Source organism: Anomaloglossus baeobatrachus, chromosome 9, assembly GCF_048569485.1.
Source record: "Anomaloglossus baeobatrachus isolate aAnoBae1 chromosome 9, aAnoBae1.hap1, whole genome shotgun sequence".
Taxonomy (NCBI): Eukaryota; Metazoa; Chordata; class Amphibia; order Anura; family Aromobatidae; genus Anomaloglossus; species Anomaloglossus baeobatrachus.
In genome coordinates this window covers 188929351-188945601 of record NC_134361.1, presented here as the reverse complement: position 1 = coordinate 188945601, position 16251 = coordinate 188929351, and the positions used below count along the sequence as shown (strand labels likewise).

General features: G+C 44.4%; 1 protein-coding gene across 2 annotated transcripts in view; it reads right to left on the bottom strand.

Annotated features, from left to right (window-relative positions):
* ADGRD2 (adhesion G protein-coupled receptor D2) overlaps nucleotides 1-16251 on the bottom strand; it is a 322387-nt gene that overhangs the window by 111728 nt on the left and 194408 nt on the right. For both annotated transcript variants that reach the window (XM_075324128.1, XM_075324127.1), the window contains 2 exons: nucleotides 13212-13338; nucleotides 10045-10103 (listed from right to left, as the gene is read on the bottom strand). In XM_075324128.1, the coding sequence (XP_075180243.1) occupies nucleotides 10045-10103; nucleotides 13212-13338 (186 nt within the window). The remainder of the gene's footprint in view (nucleotides 1-10044; nucleotides 10104-13211; nucleotides 13339-16251) is intronic.

The window sequence follows — 16251 nt, the reverse complement described above, 5'->3', positions numbered from 1 at the left end:
CTTGTTATTCATGTGACGGTTCATGGACGAAGTAATCAAACTAGTGAGTTTTTGGCCTCTACTTACAGATTGGTGACAAAGCCTACAGATCACATGAGTTGGGTGATCCTTTGCGATGTCAAAAAAGGAACAGGCAATGCAACTATTAGAGCCCATGCGACCTGCAGAGCCACCCCGACTTGTGCTCAGAAGCAGAGTTGTGGCTGAGGATGCAGTTGTTGACAAGCTTCCAGTACTCCATCTTTGTCCAGGAAGGCGCAAGCTAACCTCATCGTCAGTCTCATCCTCCTCCACCACCTCTGCTGACCTCCTCCAGTGCCTGACTGTGGGTTGACATTAAGTGGGATCTAGAACTTCATCATCAACCGCTGTGTTTGCACTCCCCTCGCCCTCAGACCTAACCTCTTCCTGCCCTTACTGAATAGTTAAGTTGTCATTCCAATTAGGTATCTGAGTCTCATCATCATCAGTATGTTCCTCATTGTCTCCACCAAGAGGTGTTACAGTTTGTGAATGAGGGTCTACATTATGCTCAGAAACTTGGTCATCAGGGCCTGAATCAGACTCACAAAGCTTCTGGGCATCACTGCAGACCATTTCCTGGTCTGTACTCACTGTAGCTTGGGAGCAGACCTCTGATTCCCAGGCTATAGTGTGACTGAACAGCTCTGCAGACTCACCCATCTCTGTTACAACATACTCTGCAGGGCGGGTGGAGACTTGAGAGCTGGGAGAAAGCAAGTGCGATTGGGGTGACAACATAGAGGACTGTTGTTTTTTGGATGTTTAAGTTGAGGTGGAGGAGAGGCCACTTGTTGGAGCACTTGAGATCCATTCAAGCATGTTCTTTTTTTGTGCATCATCTACCTTTGTTACAGTAGTTCGGTTCCGTAAAAAAGGGAGCACATCAGATTGTCCACGGAAAGTAGTAGACATCTTACTTTTGCTTGAAGATGGCCTTTCTTCAGCAGATGTTACTGTAGCTTTACCACCTCCCCCACGGACACAAACTTTTTTTCCCTTTCCAACATGCCTGTTCCCCTTTCCACCAGCATCTATCCTTTTGCCACTCATTTTGTTTGCGACCAGATTGGACACTTAAAATGTCGTAGCAAAAATGGAGAGGTGGTGTACACGGCAGACGTAGTCTAGCTTTATTGACAGCTGAAGAACCAACATTGACTATCCCTGACAATGCAACTGTGGAGCCCTGCATTACCTTCTGATGCAGGACGCCGCAGGGTCTCCATGGGCTTGGAAATCTTCTGGTCACAGGTAGGTTACCATCAATGGGGGAATTCTTGATGCCACTCTTGGTATTTGTGGTCAGGGATGACCGCCACTACAGTTTAGAGGACGCATGGGGTTGATGTTAGATGTAGTCAGTTGTTGTGGCCTCCCGAGAGTGAGGCTGGCCCCAGGGCCCAGTGTAAGTGTGTAGTACCACAGGTCACAGAAGAACTCACACACAAGCAATGTCTTTCAGGGTTTTTACTCACTTTCAGATGGTAGCTGTGAGTCAACCCGGGTGATGCTATGATGAACCAGGAGGAACCAGATATCCCTTTGGCTGATGTAGGGGTGACTGCTGATTCGCCTTCCTTGCCCTCTTTGTTTGGGGTGACCCCGACTTGAAGTCTTGTGGGAATTACCTAGGGAAGTTGCTTCCGCCTTTCTCCCCTTTCTGGCCCGTTTGCGGGCAGCTTGGACCAAGTAATTCTGGCTGCTTGCCTTCTCTCACTTATGGGCCCCCTCGTTGCTGCTGTAGCTGCGGAATCTCTGTAGGTTTGGTGAAGGGCATGCAGAGCCCTCACCAGCAGGTTTAGCAGGCTTAGTAAATGGGTTCCTGCTCTAGGAACCTGTTTTCCAAAGCGGGCCTGGTCCACCGGCAGTCCCCTTACTCAGCCACCTCTCGCACCCCGGCTCTAGTTGGTTTTCAGGCGGCACTGCAAGATAGCCCTTCTCCCCTGCCAGCAGCCACTACAGCTGCAGTGTCGGCCTAGCTTCTCTGCACTCCACTTTCTTGCTCTCTCAGCTCCACTAGCCGACTGGCTCACTACTCCCTCCCCTCTGTGCCTGCCTCTGCACAGCTCCACCTGTCCAGTCTCATCACCCACCACTAGCTGCAAGGCGAGGGCCACACCCCCTCCCTGAGTCTGCTCAGGGGTCACCTCTAGCTGTGTGTGTGTTCCTGGTTACTGGTGTCTGTGTGTCTACACCCTAATCAGCCTTCAGGATTACCTGTATTGTACTGACCCAGCATGGGTGCAGTACTCAGTGGTGCCTGACCAGGTCAGGGGCGCCACACAACTATGGCCCGAAAACTGGAAGCACTGTTTGCTATAAAAATTGAGTAGCAAAAATGGGCAGGTGAGTAGAATGCAGAGGTGGTGTACCTTGCTTGGCACCAGAGGAACACTAAGTTAGTATCCCAGACACTTTTAGTATGCAACTAAGTGTCAGCACTGTTTGCTATAAAAATTGAGTAGCAAAAATGGGCAGGTGTATAGAATGCAGAGGTGCTGTAGGTAGCAGGACAGGATAGGAAGCCTCAGTTTCTATCCCTGCCAATGAAAAAATGCAACAAGAATTGCCTGAGCTGATATAGCCAGACGCTGTTATCTAAAGCCCTGCACAGCGTTGGCACGGACCTGCCTAGCAACAATGCCTATGAACGGCTGTAATGCAGCCCTGAAAAGGAATGAAATTACAAGTAGTCCCTAAAGCGATCTGTAGATTGCACTGTATGTCTATAGCGCACACAGCAGCAGCAGCAGCGGGAGCAGTGACTGTCACCCACCCACAGCAGAGAGATAATGACGGCGACAGGGAAAATGGCCGGATCTTATAAGGCAAGCACATGTGACATGCACAGCCTATGACACATGCCCTTGCTTGTCTGGCAAAATTCCAGTTTGCTGTGTGTGTCTGTGATTTGCTGACAGCCTGGTCCGCCCCACTGTACGCGCAATTAGAAGAAAAAAAAAAACATGGCGATTGGCATTCTTTCAGCACTCAGCAGCAGGACTGATCTAAACCCCATCCCCCCGCACACTATACGCTGAATTTTGATAATATCATGATTCACAGTGACTCACACTATTAGGCCCGTTTCACACGTCAGTGATTCTGGTACATTTGTGCTTTTTTTTAAACGTACCAGAATCACTGACATATGCAGACCCATTATAATCAATGGGTCTGCTCACACGTCAGTGATTTTTCACTGCACGTGTCTCCGTGCGGCGTAACCGCGTGTTCGTGATTGCTGCACGGAGACATGTCCATTTTTTTCTGGCATCACTGATGTTCCACGGACCACGCAGTGGTATGGTCCGTGAAACACGTGCCAGAAAAAAACGTGCATTTAAAATAATAAACATTTTAACTCACCCGGCGTCCAGCGATGTCCTCTGCAGCCCGTCCTCCCTGCTGCTTCTAAGCCGGCTGATTACTGTCGCGCATATTCATTATGCGTGACACAGCCGACCCGGGAGCAGCTGCTGCGGGGGTCACCGCCGGCCGGATGGTGCACCGCAGGAGGAATCAGCACCATGGACAGCGGGAGCGGGCGCAGGTGAGTTGATTTCTAAGTGCAATCACGGGCCACGGATAACGGAGCCCGGATTGCACTTAGACAACCCACGTGTGCCGTGATTCACGGCACACACAGGGACATGTGCGTGTTTTACACGCCAGTGAAAAACGTCACTGTTTTTCACTGACGTGTGAAACGGGCCTTACAGTGAGAAGCCAGCTAGTAACTAGCTACGCTTTCTGTTGATCGAACGGTTCTCGAACGTAACTCGAACTACCGAACTTTTACCAAATCGATTGAGTTCGTCAAACGACTCGAACACCCCCCAAAATCACTCGAACATGAAATTGGCGAACCTCGAACATCGCTCATCTCTATAGTGACCTTTTATTGCACTGCCCCAATTACTGGAAGCAAGCGGCTGCAGAGAGAATATAACTTCATTTTCTCCCTGTTGCTTCTAGTTCCAGTCAGTTGTATACATGGGATATGAACACCATTTATCTACAGATTAGCCAGATATCTGAAGGTAAATTTCTCGCAAACAGTTACAGATGCAACCACCCCTCCATTCATTCTCCACCTGAGTGTAGAAAGGGATGGGGTTGTGAAAACCAATTTCTAGAAATCGGAGGAGATACCAGAAATGTCTAAGATTGGAATACCCCTTTAAAGACAAGATAGAGCATTGTCTCCATTTACCTGCTCCATTGCACACCCTCTGACATTATTATTTTCACCATTTTGGTGGCTTTTGTTTAGTTTTTCAATGCAATCATTGTAATCAGTATGGCAATAAATAACGCTTTTTTTAAGCCAGTTACTTTTTCGTTTTGTCTTCATCTTTATGAGGAAAAAAAAATAGTTCGTCCTTGGCATTTGAAAAGGCAGAATTTTATGTTTTAGAGATTGCAAACTCTAACAGACATTGGTCTTTTTTCTAAGCTCTTAAATCACTTTCATATGTTCAGTGTGAGTAACCGAGCAGTAGGTGGCAGAAATGGATCTGAAGAGATTAAATTAATCTTCAACAGGAGCTCTGCTTAAAATCCCTCTAATCACTTTTTATCTAGAAATGTTTTTTTTTCTGTTTCCTAATCAGCTGAATTGAAAAATAAATTAAATTTATACTGATCGCTCTAAAGGACGACATAATATCATGACAAATATCGAAAGATTGCTAAACGGAGTATAAAGAATACATTTTACCTTAAAGGGATTGTCCACTACTTTTACATAGAAGGCCTTTCCTTAGGATCAGCCGGGGTCCGTACCGGCTGCACCCCCGCCGATCAGCTGTTCTTAGTCCCGGCAGCCGGAAATGCTCAGTTCCGGAGCTGCCCCGTCTTCTGATAGTGGTTACGGCCATGTACTGCACATCTGCCTCCCATTCTAATCAATAGGAAGCGGATGTAGAGTACCCGGCCGCGGCCACTATTAAAAGACGAAGCAGCACCGGAACTGGCAAGACTGAAAACAGCTGATTGGGGGGGGGTGCAGGGTGTTGGACCCTGACTGCTCCTAAGGATAGGCCATCTTTGTAAAAGTAGTGGACAACCCCTTTAAAGAGAACTTGTCATAGACTTTTCTAGTTAAACGCATGGTCATATTTTCTCTATTATACAGATTAAATTAATCTGTGGTTCTTCTTCAATCAACTTTTGAAGTTTTCGAGTAATAAGATTTAGGTCCACAGGAATGAGATTGTGAGTAGGGTCACCAGCTCAAACCCAGTTGCCTTTGCACTTCTCAAATTTCTGTATGACAGGTCATAGCCTCCAATTTGAAATTTTGCCAAAGGCACAGACCTTTCCATGACAGGCGCTTGGCCAGATTGACCTCCCAAAGGTCTTCAATAAATAATAAAATCGTGCCGTGGTGGTGTGTGATGCAGATTGACTTCCCTACAGTCTTCAATAAAATGTCTTCGGTGGTGGCGCATGCGAATATTGAGATCTCAATTATCTCAATCTGTGAAAGCGCCATCACCCTTGCTATTTTATTGAAGATTGTAGGGAGGTCAATCTGCTCATGTATCGACACCGGCAACATTTCATTGAAGATTTTTGGGAGATAAATCTGCACAAACGTTGACCATAGAAAGAACAGCACCACCCACAAAAAGGTCGGTGCTGGTGCAAACTTTCAAACGAGGAGGTCACTGACAAAGCATACAGACACTTGAGGAAGGCGGAGAACCTGGGGTAGAAGCCAAAGACCCTACCCACAGTTTTGTACCTCTTATTGCCTGAAAACGTCAAAAGCTGATTAAAGTACCAGCACAAAATGGATTTCTTCACAAAACGTTCTGATTTCATCTGTATAAACAAACCATTATGGCCATGCCTTTACTTTAGAAAAATCAAGCTGACAAGTTCTCTTTGAGGAATTTTCCAGGACATTAACTCCTGGTACCCCCTCCTACTAACTGCCTGACTTTTCTTTCTCACTGAACAGTTGCTGTCCGGAGAAAGTCAAGACCTCCCCTCAACACAAAAATATTTGAAAAGTATCCGGATCAGATCACTTTTACACAAACAATGGAAAGTGTATGGGGGATGAATCAGGAGTGGACAGAGACCTACTGTAAGTAGGCACCCATGACAGAACAATGTATAGGTCATATGGTTAGCACTGTTGATGCAGCCCTGGGGTCCTGGGTTCATATCCCACTAAGGACAACATCTGCAAGGGGTTTGTATGTTGTCCATGGGGGGATTTGAGTGGGTTTCCTCCCATACTCCAAAAACATACTGATAGGGAATTTAGATTGTGAGCCCCAATAGGGACAGTGATGATCACAGCTGTAAAAAGAGTAAAATAAATACAGTCCTATAGCTCATCATAATGCACATTTCCACCTGTTATGGAGATGGAAATGGCCCCCTTACCTCTTGGACCCATGTATACCATGAGTGACCTCACGCAACGCCATGACCACACGCAACGCCATGACCTCACGCAACGCCATGACCTTACGCAATGTCATGATCTCAAGCAACGCCATGACCTCACGCACGCCATAACATCAGGCAGCACCATAACATCAGGCAGCGCCAAGACCTCACGCAACGCCATGATCTCATGCAACGCCATGACCTCACGCAACGCCATGACCTCACACAACGCCTTGACCTCACACAATGTCATGAACTCATGCAGCGCCATGATGTCATGCAGCACCATCACATCTCGCAATGCCATGACATCAATAGAAATCAAATGATCATTAATATGATTGTTCGGTCTCCGTAAAGTGGCATAAAATATACCAGGAATGTATTGCAGTCCTTGACTGTAGCACATATCTTTAACTGGTGAATAGTAGTTTAAAGATGCAAACAATTTGTTAAAAGGCACATGCCATATAATCTGTACTGTGTAAAAGTGTAAATGCTTTAGGCAGGTGTGGAAAAAAAATGCTACACAATAAGAATGATTTCATTTGTCTTATATACATTGGTTCATTTAGCATTTTTTGTTAACTGATAAAAATCAGCTATTAACGCTTCTATTTTTAATAGAATTCATACATTACAGCATTTGTCCACACCTGAATAAAACACTTGTACTGTATATATAATAGACCAATCGTGTCCATTTAAAGAAGATGAGACAAAAATATTAAACATTAACTGTTTACATTTTTATTTAATAAATTAATAGTACACAAGTTTTAGGCAGGTGTGGAAAAAAGCTGTAAATTTAGAACGCTTTCAAAAATAGAATTGTTTATTTTTTTATCATTGAATAGAAAATGTAATGTGAATGAACAAACAAGAGATGTAAATCCTTATTTTGGAGAATGTTTTCCACGTCTGCCTAAAATGTTTACACAGTACTGTGTATATATTTACATCATCAATTAAGCAGATAAAAGGTCTGGAGCTGATTCCAGGTGTGGCATTTGCATTTGGAAGCGGTTACTGTGAACCTACAACATGCAGTCAAGGAGCTCACAATGGAAAAGAAACAGACCATCATTAGGCTGAAAAAAAGGAGATCAAGCAGGGAAATAGCAGAAATGTTGGGAGTGGCCAAATCAGCAGTTTGGTACATTGTGCAAAAAAAAGCACCTTGGTGATCTTGGTAACTTAAAAAGGTCCAGATGTCCAGACAACAATGAAGGATAATCACAGAATTATTTCCATAGTAAAGAAAAACTCCTTCACAACATCCACCCAAGTGAAGAACATTCTCCAGGAAATAGATGTTTTAGTATCCATGGGGTACTTTGCACGTTGCGACATCACTACTGCGATATCGTCGGGGTCAAATCGAAAGTGACGCACATTTGGCGCCAGTAACGACATCGCAACGTGTAAAGCCTAGATGCGCCGATAAACGATCACAAAAGCGTCGTAAATCGGCGATCTGTGTAGCGTCGGTCATTTTCATAATGTCGCACCAATAGGACATACGATGTTGTTCCTCATTCCTGTGGCAGCACACATCGCTGTGTGTGAAGCCGCGGGAGCGAGGAACATATCCTTACCTGCCTCCACCGGCAATGCAGAAGGAAGGAGGTGGGTGGGATGTTTTACGTCCCGCTCATCTCCACCCCTCCGCTTCTATTGGCCGCCTGCCGTGTGACGTCGCTGTGACGCCCCACGACCCGCCCCCTTAGGAAAGAGGTGGGTTGCCGACTAGAGCAACGTCACAGGGCAGGTAAGTCCGTGTGAAGCTGCCGTAGCGATAATGTTCGCTACGGCAGCTATCACAAGATATTGCATGTGCGACGGGGGCGGGTACTATCGCGCTCGGCATCGCTATCCTCGGCTAGCGATGTCGCAGCGTGCAGAGTACCCCCAAGTCCACCATAAAGAGAAGAGTTTATTACACCAAATACAGAGGATTCATCACAAGGTGCAAACCACTAATAAGCCTTAAAAATAGAAAGGTCCGATTAGACTTTGCCAAAAAACATATAAAGGAGCTGCCCAGCTCTGGAAAAAAAACTTCTTTGGACACATGAAACTAAGATCAACCTGTACCAAAATGATGGATAGGATAATGTATGGAGAAGGCTTGGAACGGCTCCATGATCCAAAGCACAGTACATACTCTCTAACACATGATGGAGGCGGTGTGATGGCCCAGGAATGCATGGCTCCCGATGGCCCTGGGGCACTGGTGGTTATTGATAATGTGACTGAAGACAAAAGCAGCTGGATGCATTCTGAAATGTACAGGCAATACTATCTGCTCAGATTTAACCAAATGCAGCAACAATGATTGGACATTCACAGAATAGATGGACAATGACCCAAAATATACTGCAAAAGCAACCCAAGAGTTTTCTAAGGCAAAGACATAGAATATTCTCTAATGGTCGAGTCACTCACCTGATCTCAACCCTATTGAGCTATATTTCACCTCAAATAATATTTTTGTCCAACCCCTTTAATTTAACCTGATAGTCTACAGGGGATGGGTGAGGATACAGTAGGTGAGGGTAGAGCTGGTTGTGCATCGCTATGGTGCAAATAGTAGGCTTGTTGGAAGAGGTGGGTCTTCAGATTTCTTTTGAAGGTTTCCACGGTAGGTGAGAGTCTGATGTGTTGGGGTAGAAAGTTCCAGAGTATCGGGGAGGCACAGGAGAAATCTTGTATGCGATTGTGGGAAGAGGAGATACGAGGGGAGTAGAGAAGGAGATCTTGTAAAGAACGGAGGTTTCATGTAGGTAAGTACCGAGATCATCTCAATAAATCAGGAGATTTTGCAGCAAAATATATGCGCCTGCATCTAGCTATTCCCACCTCATTTCAGAAGAACTTGCATCAGAGTATCTGTGTCTGCCTCTAGCTCCTCTATTCTCATTTCAGGAGAACTTGGATCAAAGTATCTGTGTCTGCCTCTAGCTCTTTTCTCATGTCAGGAGAACTTGTAGTGGAATGTCTGGGTCTGCCTTTAGCTCCTCTTTTTTCATTTAAAGAGAACTTGCAGCAGAATGTCTGTGTCTGCCTTTACCTCCACTTTTTTCATTTCAGGAGAACCTGCAGTGGAATGTCTGTGTCTGCCTTTAGCTCCTCGTTTCTCATTTCAGGAGAACTTGCAGCAGAATGTCTGTGTCTGCCTTTAGCTCCTCTTTTTTCATTTCAAGAGAACTTGCAGTGGAATGTCTGTCTGTCTTTAGCTCCTCTTTTCTCATTTCAGGAGAACTTGCAGCAAAATGTCTGTCTACCTTTAGCTCCTCCCTGGATAGAATCTCATGAGTAGCAATTATGATCACCTATCTCAGTAATGGGAAAATCGGTCTTTACTTTATAGAGTGAAATCAATCCAGGAGGAGAAAAAAAGCATCTGTATCTAATAAGATATATTACAAAGTTTACCTTTTTCATTTGTACTATTGATTTTTGAAAATAAATAAAAAATAAAATGAAACAATGGTTACGCTTTGAGTGCTCCCGTCTGTCTACCATAGCATTGAGTTACGCCATCTATACATTTTCTGTAAACATTGCAAAAGATTCATAAGAAATAGTCTAGTAATAGTAACTCACGGTGTTATCTGTTGACAAGATCGAGTAAATGTTAACAGGTTGCTTGGAAACCACGTGTCCTGAAAAACAGACAAAAATATACAGTTATTTTTTAACAATATGTGTAAAATTCTAATGTATAAAATTTGGGAAACAATGAAAATTGTAGACAGGCCGCTGTGTAGAAGGTAAAAATGACTTTATACTTACCTAAACGGGCGGTGCAGACAGGTTGAATGGGTGGCCCTGTTGTCCGGGTGCGGCACCTCCTCATTCAGCCATCTTTGCCCTCCTTCTTCTGAAGCTGGGTGCATGACGCTTCCTATGTCATGCACACACACCGGCATTGAGGTCCCGCGCAGGCGCACTACAATACTTTGATCTGCCCTTTTCAAGGCCTGCACAGGACCTCAATGCCAGCGCGTGTGCATGATGTAGGACGCGTCATGCACCCTGGCTTCAGAAGAAGGAGGACAAAGATGGCCGAAAGAGGAGGCGCCGCACCTGGAGAACAGAGTCACCCATCTGACCCGTCTGCACCGCACCGTCTATTTAGGTAAGTATTATAAAGTCATTTTTACCTTTTACACAGCGGCCTGGGCTCTTATATACAACATGTTAGAATACTGCATATAAGAGCTCAGTGGTGGTTGCTGCAGCTTATAGTCACCAAATCTGGTGACAGGTTCCCTATGGGGAGAGTAAGGGCATGAAATTGTATACATCTGAGTGATAAATGGTGACTTGTGCTTAGATTTGCAGACTTTAGAGTGGATGTATCGATTCATCTGTTTGTCAATTTGCATCTCCATTGAATAGCATGGGAACCTATTTTTTTTCCATAATTTTCATAAAAAAATTGAATTTCTATGATAAGCAAATCAGGTCAAACTCTCCTCCTTGACTATTGTTAGTTAGCATTCATACAAGTAATAAGATGACCTATATATTCTGTAAACCAGATAAAGGAAGAGGACATAGCTGCTTATAACGATTTGATCTGTCAATAGGAAGACACTGCTGCTTGTAAAGGAATAATTTGAGTTTCTTACTACATTCTGCACAGAAACAGCAAAAACACAATCCCTCACACAGCTGTCAATTAGTGAGACTCCTGATCTAACTTCAGGTTCCTTATTTTACAGAGCCAGTGTTTTATCACTAAAGTAGTGAGAACATGTTTTCCTTTTTCTAATATATATTTGAGAAAGGTTTATGTTTGCTCTTTTACTTTATGAGGTTTCTTCATAAGACCTCACTGAAATACAGGATTTAGCATATGTAGTGCTATAGCAGCAAGTTTTAACACTTATTTGACCTGACAGGTTCCCTTAAAAGAAGGAAAACCATATCACTTCACAAGCAATCAGCTTGTCATAATGACTATGGGATAGCGGAGAACAAGGGCTCCTAAGTTGACTCTCAAGCTAGGGTGTCTTATGCTATCCCTAACCTCAGGGATACTCCTTATGGTGGAGAAGCCAGAGTCTCTTTCCTGGCTCTACTCCTGACAACATTCACCAGAGAGTCTGAGACACCAGACCTCACAGACAATATATAATAAACTATAGCTGGCATGGGTAGAAGGATTCAACCAGCATAAATAGGAGGGGAAAAGATATGATAGGTCTCCTCACAACATGTGATTAAAGGATCAAGAAGACTAGCAGAGATTAACTCTTGCTAGCCTATCTATGAATCAGCACACAGCAGGTCGATGCATGCCTGAGTCTGCGTGTGTTGATCCCAGACACTAAGGAAACTATCAGGCGGAGTGCCAGAATCTGCAATCTGAACAGAGCTCAACGCCGCCATGACAGTCAGCAAATTTTGTGACACAGCTATAGTGAAAACAGCAAAAGGCAATGATAATAGAACCCGATGTGCAACTTTATTTTTTTTCTATGTGAATCCTTTGTTTGGTAGTGATTACAGTATCCTTTCTAGGATTATGGACCACCTGTGCCTGAAACACGTTATGTTCTATTCATATCGATTGCTTGTGTAATCTCAATGGATAGATCTTTTTAGCTTGAGTAAATAAATTACCGTGCTTTAATTAATTAGTTTTGGATGCTAGCTTTAAGGCCCCTTTACACACTGAGACTTTCTAGCGATCCCACCAGCGATCCCGACCTGGCCGAAATTGCTGGAAAGTCTCTAAACAGTCGCTGGTGAGCTGTCAAACAGGCAGATCTGGCCAACGATGCAGCAGCGATACGGACCTGCAGAACGACCTCGAGGGTCGTTGGGGACGTGTCACACAGCAGCTATTTGACGACTCACACCTATGTTAGGGGCATGGTGTTTGGCGCTGAAGCCACCTAGGTGTCATTTTTACATGCCCCCCCCCTCAGCCCAGATTGGTGATTGCTAGTGCGTTCTTATTGGCGACCCCGAGCTTGGAAAGATTGGCAAAAGTCGCGCGTGTATATCCTTTGTTCCTGAGCTTCTGTTGCTTAGCGGATCTTTGTAGAGTTCTCTGTGTGGCGACACCACACTGGTTTATCTATACAGCATCAATACAGCTTCAATCAAATGATGCTTACCGTATAGGCTTTATAGTATTGCAGACTGGAGAACTCTCTAATGATCCGCAAACCAGCACGCTCAGGAACAAGGCAGCTTTGAAACAAAGGACGAAGCGCTAAAGTTGCCTTCTTTTCAGTGAAAGCCACCCAATCAGAACGCAACAGCGACCACCAATCGGAGGTAAGGGGGCGGGAAGGGGAACGCTATAGCATGCCTACGGGCTAGGTTCTAAGTCGCTAAAGATGTCGTTGTAACGGTGTCAAACACACCGATACATGCTGCGCAGTGGGAAACAAAGGACGAAAAAATGGTCCTGAACGATTTGTAGCGATCAGAGACCTCACAGCAGGGGCCAGGTCGCTGATGCGTGTCACACACTGCAATGTCGTTGGGGAGGTCACTATTACGTCACAAAACCGGTGACGTTACAGCAATGTCGCTAGCGATGTTGCAGTGTGTAAAGGGGCCTTTAGTCTTTTCCTTCTCGTCGTAAGACTCGTTTATGTACAACAAGCGTAGATATTAGCTTGCATACATGGAGAAGCTTTTTAGAATATGGTATTCATCATTTATCTTTGACATTTATAATTATGCCTGTTAATAATGGTTTATAGCTTCATTTGTCATACTGTTCATGCGTAACTCTGTTCACTTACCCTTACTATTGCTGCTTTTTGAAGTTACATGTGATAAGTTGCCCTTAGGAGGGCTGATATAGGGTTTACCAATTTCCAATGTGGTATTTCTTGGGCTGGATAAATAGTTTGTTGGTTGAGAACAGTTCTGAAATGAAAAAATAAAATATATTATACATAATTCTACAAAGATAAACATTTTAACCATTTTATTTGCCCTTTTTTTTTTTTAAATAATTTAAAAGGCTACACAGATTTTAAATTAACTGCTCATTTGCTGCCTAAATACAAAGTTAATCATCAACTTTCCAATTAGTCTTCATTAACTTTTTTTCACTATTTTACTGCTGTAGTGTATTTGTAAGCCCTTTATATAGCAGAGAGCTTTTCAAAATGGATAAAAATCCATCTGCGCTACTGCCTAGTTCTGTCAGCGCTTTCTATTATTGTCATGCTAGGTATGATGAAGTACCCATCGAGCGTCGAAAGTAAGGGAAGGGGGCACCTGCTTCTAGGGAAGGGGGAGGTACTGATCCTTGGCAAAATCTACTCAGCAGATCCCTCACTACCCTAGATGGGTTCTTCATTTTCAGCTATGCACTGTGCTGGATACCTAACCCTAGGTATCTCTAGTGCTGGGCTCTAAATAGGGAACGGGTGGGATGAGCTCTTTGTCAACCACACTAAACACTATAGAAGACACAAGGAGGACACATGGGTGAAAAAGCATGAACTGCTTATCCACAGATGACTTAGGCAGGAGTTCAGCAAAGCTTCAGCAACAATACTACAGATGAGAGCAAGCCACCTTCTTGCAACCAGAACTAAAATGAACTGAATAATATCACCAGCACCAGTCCAGGGAAGAAGGGAGTATTTAATCACCAAGAGAATACTGATGGTCAGCAGCTGGGTGGAAGGCGATCTCCTGCTTGGTCCAAAAGGGGGAGAGATGAAAATCCAGCAGGAAAGCTATACCAAATGAAAACTGACAGCAGGAACAATGGAAAGTCAGGGAGCATTCTGTGCAGCCAAACACTGTGACCTTCTTTTGCCAGGAACCTGTCACATGTGACACACCCATGACAATTATCCCTTCCCTTCTCTCAGTATTAGAGATAACAGAAGTGAAGAGAAGGGGTTACACACTTTGCTCAAAAGTTGAAAAGTGTAAAATATCTAGTTTCTGTGACACAGAATAGACACAGAAGAGTGAAGATTCTCCTGGAAGACGAGAGGAGAAGTGATCATTAGTGTCCATTAATAATCCAATCCACTGCGTCACATCCTGACTGCCTGCAACCACCACTATGGGGAGCTCCCATTCACTGCAATGCACAAGCTCCACTTCTCCCCCTAGCGGTACCCAGATTTATGACTAGTGACAGAGAGCAGAGAATTTGGAGCTGTGTATCAGAAAAACTAAGCTCCAGCTCCGATAAAAATATACTGAGATTAATCAATGCAAAATTATAAAGTGTTTTCTGTTATTTTGTACACAGGGGTGTGAACCAGAACAAGAACAACCCCCAAGACGCGGGACCCATGGACCCACATATATTCCAGGTAAGATGAATATAATAACTGGTAGTGACTGGGAGTAAATCGTGTGCACCTCTCTGATACGTGATATTCGGCTGCTCCATGACCAGTTCGGTTTCCTCTTTCTACAGATCACAACTCCGGAGAATGCCCCCACAATGAAGATGGGGTACGGCTGGGGGTGACGACTATGACAAGTCAATGATGTGGCGGCCACCATGTCAGAAGCAGATGACGCTCCTCAGTACAAGGCAGATTCCGGGCTCGGTCTCTGTTATCATTACTTTCCGCAGTCAGATGTAATCACAGAGTACGTGAATCTTCTGCTGCGTCCACCACGATCTACGGCATATGCTTCTATTATCCAGCACAGGGATGATGATCATCAATGTCATCATCAATAATCAGCATCATCAGGACCACAGGACTGATGCGTTATTCTACATTACACAGTTAATGAATATAGGGCGGCACGGTGGCTCAGTGGTTAGCACTGCAGTCTTGCAGCGCTGGGCTCCTGGGTTCAAATCCCGACAAGGACAACACCTGCAAGGAGTTTGTATGTTCTCCCCGTGTTTGCGTGGGTTTCCTCCGGGTTCTCCGGTTTCCTCCCACACTCCAAAGACATACTGATAGGGACTCTAAATTGTGAGACCCAATGGGAACAATATTGCCAATGGATGTAAAGCGCTGTGGGATTAATGGCGCTATATAAGTGAATAAATATTATTATTATAACCGGCCATGTGTACGAGTCTCCTTCATCCTGACTGTATATTTAATATGGAACCTGGTGACCCAGGTATTTTGGGTGCAGTATTGTAATAGTGTTACTGTCTTTTATATATTTAACCTCCACTTGGTCCCAGCTGCCATACACAGATCTGTATATACCGTAGATGCCACAAAATATATTGTATATACTGATCAACCATGATTTTCTTCCATCAGACTCTGAGTTTATGGCCTCCTGCCTGATAACAACAATCGCATTCATCCCATCAGACAAGTAGATTGATTTCGCCCTGAGTTTCTGCCTACAATTCCCCCTAAAAATGAGTTTTGATCACAGTGAGAAATTGAATAGAAACCATATGAGAGCTCTGCATATCAATGACTTTCCAGTATTAGGAGGTCTTTTCTGCATGACATCCATATTACACAGTAACATACGGGCAGGGCTTGTCTTCATGGCAAACGTTACCTGTCTAGTAGACCATCCATAGAAGTGTAACTGGTGGAGGCTCAAAATCCTGATCCCATCGCTGCTGAGAATAAAAGGCCCCACGAAAGCTCTGCGCTCCTAACTATTCTTGTAGACCAGGGGGCTCCAACTTGTGGCTCGATGTACTAACACTCAGGGCTGTGTTTACCACTAGGCACTAGAGGGCATGTGCCTAGGGCAGTGCATTGAGGAGGACAACGTATCCTGATGTCCCGGCATGCTATATGAAAAACAAAGTTCTGGTTGGTTGTGTGTACTTGTGCAGTGTGGACTGTAGGTCTAGGCAGGCTGCTA